The following is an 8772-nucleotide window of genomic DNA, read 5'->3' as shown; positions in this document are numbered from 1 at the left end:
CCAACTAGGACATGAGATCCCATATTTTGAGTAGCACCTATGTTTGGCTCAGATTTTTAAAAAAATAATTGGTAATAAGCTTCTACAGGACAAAAGACCATTTTTAGTCATATTAAAATATATAATTAACACAACCCGGTAAACATCTGTGATTTCCAGTCCTAATAATTCATGTAGTATATATTTTTATATGAAGTATTTACTTGTTTTTTCTTTTTGATCATCAATAAACAAAATTTAAAACGGAAAAAATATGAATAAAATAAAGAAATAGAAGGGATGCTTAGCTCTGATGGTCGAGTAACTTCCTGTTGACTTTGGGCAATTTACAGGTCACTTCCTGTTGACTTTGGGCTATTTACGGGTCACTTCCTGTTGATTTTAGGACATTTTCGGGCCACTTGAAGTTCCAGTTCACTTCCTGCTGACATGATTAAACATTTTAAATGATTTTTTTAACATTTAGCTTCACTTGCCTGACCTTGACGGCCTCTTTCAACGCCATTAAGAGGGTTTAAAAATAGATTTGGACCAACAATGGCATTTCAACAAGGGTGTGTAGACTTTTGATACCCAATAAGCTGCGTAGATGATGTTCAGTATGCCTTCCATATCCTTCACCGGCAAAGATAGAACGCCAAAGGGACATTTTCTTCAGCGGAGCCGTGTCCTCAATGTACAGTTTGTCATCCGTGTCTTCTTTTCTACGTTCGAGTCTCGTTACGTCGTGCTGAAACGGGCGAGACCTTCAAAATGTGACAAATGTCGTACGAATGTTGCGTTCATAGGTAGCAGCTGCTGGTGCAAAAGTTCTCATTTCATCGGTTAATGTTGTCTGGAAAGAGGCGGGTTTTCGCCCAATCACTCGCCGCCGTTGTACAAATACACAGAAATACTTCCTCCTCCATTTTGGCTCCGATTATTCCTCGTCAAATGCCGTTTTAGTCCTTTAACGAGTGGTGATCTGGGAAAAGAAGAATAGCAACGTAACGTGTGTCCACAGGGATTTATTTGGATAATTTATGTTTTCTGTACAGAATGTGCATCATACAAACCCAACAAAAAAAGGGAGGAAATGAAGAAATTGAAATCTATATAAAAGTAAAAAAAAAAGGAAAAATAAACAAGCAATGTAGTGGAAACTGCCTTCCCAAATGAAAATAAAAGCATGATTGATAAAGCCCTCAGCATAAAGCACTTTCTCACGGCCTCTTTCGTCCAATCGGATATTTGGATTCCTATTTTTTTTCTTGGTTTTCTGCTTCACATTTCCCAAAAAGCTAATACTGAGAACGAGCAAAATCTATATTAATACTGCGTCTTATCAGATAAACTAGTACCACTCCCTTAAAGCTAAGAAGAATGTCAACGATAAAAGGAATTTTCAAAGGCAGGGGTGTCCAAACTTTTTCTCTGAGGCCCCCATAGAAAAAAATAAAGCAAAACGATGCTAAAGTCAACTTTTACTTGTTAAATAAAGGATCAAAATCAGTCAAAAGTGATCGTTTTTCAAATCTGACCTTTAGACGTCCAATTCACTTTGACTGGGAGGGACGGCAGCGATGGTTCACTGAGTATTGTCAATGGACGTGAATGAGTTACAAAATAATCAGAAATTATAAGGATATTCCAAAATATATACATAATAATATTTACACTACAGAAACAAACTTGGGAGAATAAAGCGAATTATATTAAAATCTACACTTTTCTACTTTTGTATCAACAAATTGTCAGCTAATTTAAGTTTGTTAAAAAGTGAAAAGTGCAATACAGGTTGAATTGAAGCTTCTTGTACGGGTCATATTCAAGGATATTTTTAGCAATTGCTAAGGGGCCCCCCAAAATATGGCCAGAGGACCAGAGTTGACCCGCGGGCCGGAGTTTGGACACCACTGCAATTGCTAAGGGGCCCCCAAAAATATGGCCAGCGGACCAGATTTGGCCCGCGGGCCGGAGTTTGGACACCATTGCAATTGCTAAGGGGCACCCAAAAATATGGCCAGAGTACCAGAGTTGGCCCGCAGGCCGGAGTTTGGACACCGTGCAATTGCTAAGGGCCCCCCAAAAATATGGCCAGAGGACCAGAGTTGGCCCGTGGGCCGCAGTTTGGACACCCTGCAATTGCTAAGGGGCCCCCAAAAATATGGCCAGAGGACCAGAGTTGGCCCACGGGCCGCAGTTTGGACACCACTGCCCTAATGTATGCACTAGAAGGTCACCTCATTTTTCTATTAGACATTGACATGAAAAAAAGAGAAAAGGAGCGTTATTGTAAAGTCATATCTCGGTCAAACTGAAGAAGAAGAAGCAAAAAACAATATTTAAAAATAATAATAAAGTGGAAGGCACAATTCCCACAATAATCTGGACTATCCACTAAACTATTGCAATTTAAGTATAATCTTAATTCATTAATTGGACTCAGTACATTTCGTTCCTATGTCTTGATATAAAAAATAATCAGTCTTACAAGAATAAAGTCATATTACTCAATATAATGACAAAAAAATAATGCTTTTCATGCATGTTATGATTTTCAAACTTTTTTTTTAACCCTTACGGGTAACTCATTAATTCATTAACGGCGCTAGATGTCCAATGTTTGGATTGCAGGGCAAAATGGCACTGAAAAATCAGCATTTAAAGCCAGTTTTTGGACGTCTATGGCCATCAATGGCATGAAATGAGTTAAACAATAAAGAAAAATCAACTTTAGAGTGTTACTTGGGGCAGTAATCATTGTATCAATTTATAAATGTATAATTATGAAAAAATGATATAAAATAATGCTTAAAAATACATTATTTTTTAACAAATAAAAATAGTCAGTAGGTCGAAATTGTCAACTTTTTAAGAGCTGTAATCAATATCCCTGTAATGGCTAGTCAATTGATTATTGGCATCACATTGCTCTAAATATTGATTTTAATGTTTAAAATTATATTTGTCTTTTTTAGTCATTAAACTAACGGCTAAAGTTAAGGTAGAAAAAAAAAGTAAGTAAAGCAACAACTCATTCAAATTTGGCCTTTCCTCATTTACGCCTCCCCTCAACAAAATATAAAAACGACACAACCGTGCTCTCTAGCGGCCGAAAAGTGTCACTGCGCCTTCAGTAGAAGATGGTGGCAGATCGATCGTCGTTGAAGGTGGGCCGGAGGTAGGCATCCAAAGAGCGCTCACTGTGGGGAGAGCAAAGGGGTGGGGGAGGGCAAGAAATAGCGACAATTAATTTAAAAAAATTGGACATTTTTCAAGCCGAGCTATTCGCCACTAAACCACCGCGTGACCTCCCGAGCGTTCTACGCGCCTTGCAAGCACGGAGCAACGACACGCTCCAATCAAAAATCAAATCAACTAGCATGCAGGATTGAGAAGAACAAGTCTAAAACCGGTGCGAAAAAAAAAAATCAAAATAAAAAAAAAAGTGGCGTTCTACTGCAAGAAAAAGAAGAGAAAAAAAAAACAAGACAAAAAGTTGGATGAGCTGGCGGCGAGGCGTTGGACTTACGCAGTCCTGTTCCCTCAGAAGCGGGACAAGTCTGGACCCAAACTGGAAGGTAAACACAACCTGTTCGTTGGAATGCTTGCTTGGCCTTACGGCTCGTGCGTTAGTTAGCTCACCGTTAGTAAAAACCACAATGCTGGTTAGTCGTCATGCTAATAAACAATGATCACATGAGCCAAATAGTGCAACAACTATAAAATAAAAGTAGTTCCAGGGTCAAATGGTACTCCAGCCACGGTCAAATAAGCAATATTTCAACCAATCATTGATAGTGGTGGCCATAAAATGAGAGCTGGTAAACAAATCAATCTTTACAATTAGTTTTTGGTCATGTTGGATGAAAACACTCAGCTCAGAAACTTTCATTTTAAAATTAGCATTGGAAAAAAAATGTACATTTCAGCTTGCTTATTGTGAAAACAAGTTTGTGAAAGAGATCTTGATCTCAATGGGGTTTTGATCTGGGTAAGTAAAGGTTAAATAAAAAAATAAAAATAAAAACGTAACATTTTGAGACGCTTTCGCCAAACTCTTATGAGAACAAAAATTAAATACTATGACGCCAAGTCTGCAGAAATTATGGCCATAAAGGATGGTTTTGGAAAATTCAATGTGACAGCAAGGTCTAATCTATTCTAACAGGGATATCTTAAATTTCCCCAAAATTGAACACGGAATGAAAAGCTAGTGTCAAAAGTTGAAGGGAAGAAAAACAACTTGTTTTCTGACTTCTGATTGCTTATTGACAGCAAAAAGAGCTTTTTTTAGCATTTAACACTGGAACGACAGGTTTCAACCAGCGACACTTTGCACGGCGACGCCCGAGCCAACGGGACGACGTCACAAAACAAAAGTGCACCAAGTCATGCTCAGCATGCCATCGTGGACGTTCTCATCCAAAAGGAAGGTGTTTGGAAGTTGCAAAAGACGACAAAAGTGCTTACAAATGACCATCCAAAGCTTGAGAAACCATCACACTGCCCACAAAACACACACATTTTGCACAGTCACACAAAAGCATGCTGGGATCAACATCAACTCCCCCCAAAAAATCCAAATCGTGCATGGCAACACATGCAAATCACAAATTTCCCCCCCAGACCACACGGTTTATTAATATATAGAGATATATTTTATTTAGAATACCTTTTGTAAAAAGTCACCATACATTCAGGGCCTTTTTCTTTTGAAATCACAATTTTTTTTCTTTTCTTTTTTTGAAATCCCTCCACGGCATGCATATGATAAAACAACTATTCAGTCTTTGCGTACACAAGGACAACAATTGTTTGGAAGAAAAAAACTACAGAGCCACTCGGGGGGAATTACAATCAGAAAAAGGCGCTGCCAAGGAAAGAAAAACTAAGAAAAACAACATGGCTGCTCATTTTCAACAGCAGTTACCCAAAGGCGCTGAGATTTGCACAAAGACCAAATTTCCAGTTACGCCCGCCAACCAAATTAAAAAAAATAAAAGTACAGTGCAATTCGGTGGACGAATAAGTCATATTTAGCAAGAGATTAAATATAGATACGCCTGCACACGTCTTTCGGGGTAGGGGGCGGGGCAAAAGCAGCGTGTAAGGCATCGGACGCACTCTCCCAACCAACCAAAAAAAAGGAAATACAGCCGGTATATAAAGTGAACACAGCCCTCTGATGATTTTTCTTTTCTTTTCGATATTGTTAAAATATGAAAAAATAGATTTCTTGATGCGTATTCATGCATTTAAATTTTAGGACTAAATAGATCGCAATGAGTTCAGAATTATAAGCTCTAGTCAAAGACTGTATTAAAAAAAGACTGATCCATAACAATTGATATTTTGCTCTAAAATAATTTTCATTATATGCAGTTTATGTGTATCGGGTGTCATTAAAATGATCAGTTATGGAATTTATAGCCATTTACAGCCATGCAGACAAAAAAAAAACTACTGTGGTTCAGTAGTATGAGTTTGTCTTTACAGAGGATAAAGAATAGATGCATGCGAGTGCTATTCATGTAATTCTCAAGCAGGTGTATACAAATATGTGCTTAACTAATTCCCGTCATCAAGGGGGTGTGTTCACGTGATCGCTCCCCCCCGCACAGAAAAAGAAATGGAGTCCTGACGCGCGACCAATCACAGCCTAAGATTGACCTGCGTGCGATTTTTGGGACTTTAAAGGCCATTAAGATCAACCCCACAAGTGCATACCTGTCAACTCGTACGGTCTGTCCATATTTTGGATGGGCTTTTAATACTTTTTAACGGGTGTATTGTGAAATTTACACTACTACTTTTTTTTTTGCGCAATCAAGTCACCCACACAGTGCATTTAGGGACATCATGTAAAACACAACACTCCACACATCAACTATGTTTCCAGGCTAAAAAAAATAGCAATTGCATGGATTTTTTTTCCTAAACTTTTTTTGGATATTATATAGAGAATATTAAATTTTGTAGGAAATCAAATAAAAGTTTATTTCTAAATATTACACTGTGTGAAAATCAAATATAATGTTAGAATTCAATTAAAAAAAAAAGATCTGTAAAAAAAAAAGAAAAGAAAGAAAAGTCACCTTAATGTTTATTACACGCGCACATTTGAATTTCAAATGTGTAAGTGTTTACATATATTAAGGTAATTAGCCACGTTTCATAAGCCTTTCCATCACCTTTCTAATTAATTTTCTGGATTGCATTTTCTTAAAATGTTTTTGGATTTCTTAAGATTATATATCACCCTAAATGAATTTGATCTGAACAAAAGCGTCACATTTTAAAAAAATACAATGTTGTGCGCCAAATGAAATAAGCTTATTTACCCTTTTTGCAATCACAATCCGCAAAATCCCCCCAGCCTCGTGTTGACAGGTATGCAAGTCTTTTGTACAATACACCAAGATGTCAAACCTTCTTTTTTTAAATTATTATCATTTTTTAAGCGCCACTAAGAAAAACAACCGTGTACATGCATGGGAAAAAAAGAAACACGCATACAGAGAAGAGGAAAAAAAAAATCCAAAAGAAGAAGAACATCCCAAAAGAGAGGAAGAAGCGCCGTGGCTCAGAGTCCGTATCGCTGCACGCCGCCGAGCAGGTAGGCCCCGCCCCGGCTCTCAACGCAATCCTCCACCCACCAACCGCTACTGTCCCCGCGGCGGCGGCGACGACGACGACGACGACGGCGCCGGGCAGCGAAGGCGGCGAGGCGGCAGCGCCCAGGTCAAGCGCGAGGGAGGGAGAGAGAGAGAGGACAGAAAGGAGGGATGAGATCGGCGGAGGCGGGAGGTAGAGGAGGAGAGAGACAGGGGGGAGGAAAAAGGAAAAAGAGGGGAGGCAGGAAGGAAGGAAGGGAGGGAGGAAGCGAGGCCCCTGTGCTATCCGCAGCTGTCTGCGTCTGTCACAATGTGTGTTGTCACACAGTCGAAATCAATTTGCCATCAGGGCTGTCACTGTGGAACAAAGAGAGAAGGAAGCTTGCCAGGTCGGACACACTCAGAAAGAGAGAGAGAGAGAGAGAGAGAGAGAGAGAGAGAGAGAGAGAGAGAGAAAGAGAGAGAGAAATGGACAGAGACGGACAGACAGGACAGGATACACGCCTTTTTTTCAGAGTACAACTCCAAACACCCCCCTGAGAAACAAGTTTAGCGTCAAAACCAAGACCGTAGGTCACCTTTTCTCATTGGTTAGTGAAGAAATGGTGACGTCAACTGTGCAAAAGTTGCAAAAGTTTGGCGATGGTATCTTGTTTATATATATATATATATATATATATATATATATATATATATATATATATATATATATATATATATATATATATATATATATATATATATATATATATATATATATATATATATATATATATATATATATATATATATATATATATATATATATATATATATATATATATATATATATATATATATATATATATATATATATATATATATATATATATATATATATATATATATATATATATATATATATATATATATATATATATATATATATATATATATATATATATATATATATATATATATATATATATATATATATATATATATATATATATATATATATATATATATATATATATATATATATATATATATATATATATATATATATATATATATATATATATATATATATATATATATATATATATATATATATATATATATATATATATATATATATTTATTTAGAATACCTTTTGTAAAAAGTCACCATACATTCAGGGCCTTTTTCTTTTGAAATCACATTTTTTTTGTCTTTTTTTTTTTTTTTAAATCCCTCCACGGCATGCATATGATAAAACAACTATTCAGTCTTTGCGTACACAAGGACAACAATTGTTTGGAAGAAAAAAACTACAGAGCCACTCGGGGGGAATTACAATCAGAAAAAGGCGCTGCGAAGGAAGAAAAAAAAAATATATATATATATATATATATATATTTTAGAGGCGAACCCTCCCATCCCCTTTAAATAAATACAAGGACGACAGCAGACGGAACGAACAAGTGGTGATGGTCCAAGCTTGGCAATACTTAAAGATTCTCCTATTCCTCAGCAAAAAAAATAATATAAAAAAACATGTATAAAAGACAGGTTGACTGCGGTAGGAGTTTTAGTTTTTTGGGGGCGATTAAACTGAAGCTATCGACTGATAAAGTGATTGACGCAAGGATGAAGGACAGATAAAAATGCATTAGGGGAAGTTTAAAAAAAAAAATGGAATGGATAATTGGTCAAGTTAAAATCGTAACTTTGGGGATGATGACTCTTTCAACTTGGATTTATAAATATACTGTGTAATTTTCGTGTCATGAAAAGATTAATTATTGCTTTCAAAGTTAGAAGCACTAACCTTCAAACTTGAAGTTTTCATAACAATATTTTAAGTTTAATTTGATCCATTATAGACTATAATTAAGTTGGCCACACAATTATACCAATATAAATAACTATCATAACCTGTAGAACTACTTTTTAAAAGATTTCTATTGATGTGGAAAGAAAAAGTTAAACAACACTTCTACCAGGATGTAAATGTTAAAAAAAAATTAAAGTAACAGACTCTATTTTGCTCTGTTTTGTGAAGAAATGTCCATGAAAAAATATTGATACTACATTGGATTAAACAAGATTGGCTAAAATGTTGCATATAAAAACTTTAGAAGCTCACGTAAAAAAACAACAACCGAAAAATATAATACTATTTGACAAAAGTAGAAATGCCAATGAACT

General features: G+C 36.1%; 1 protein-coding gene across 6 annotated transcripts in view; it reads right to left on the bottom strand.

Moving 5' to 3' along the window:
• Positions 1-987: 987 nt before the first annotated feature.
• Positions 988-8772, bottom strand: part of LOC144088053 (BAR/IMD domain-containing adapter protein 2-like) — a 50242-nt gene continuing 42457 nt past the window's right edge. For 2 of the 6 annotated variants that reach the window (XM_077618250.1, XM_077618249.1), the window contains one exon: positions 4157-6650. In XM_077618250.1, coding sequence (XP_077474376.1) covers positions 6569-6650 — 82 coding nt within the window. In that variant the 3' untranslated portion in view covers positions 4157-6568. Of the gene's footprint in view, positions 3186-3514; positions 3557-4156; positions 6651-6673; positions 6957-8772 lie in introns of those variants that run through there. The other 4 variants (XM_077618254.1, XM_077618252.1, XM_077618251.1 and 1 more) reach the window with 4 other exon arrangements.

This window comes from Stigmatopora argus, chromosome 14 (assembly GCF_051989625.1).
Source record: "Stigmatopora argus isolate UIUO_Sarg chromosome 14, RoL_Sarg_1.0, whole genome shotgun sequence".
In the NCBI taxonomy this organism is placed as follows: Eukaryota; Metazoa; Chordata; class Actinopteri; order Syngnathiformes; family Syngnathidae; genus Stigmatopora; species Stigmatopora argus.
Note: the sequence above shows the minus strand (reverse complement) of the source record. Positions and strands in the feature narration are given on the sequence as shown.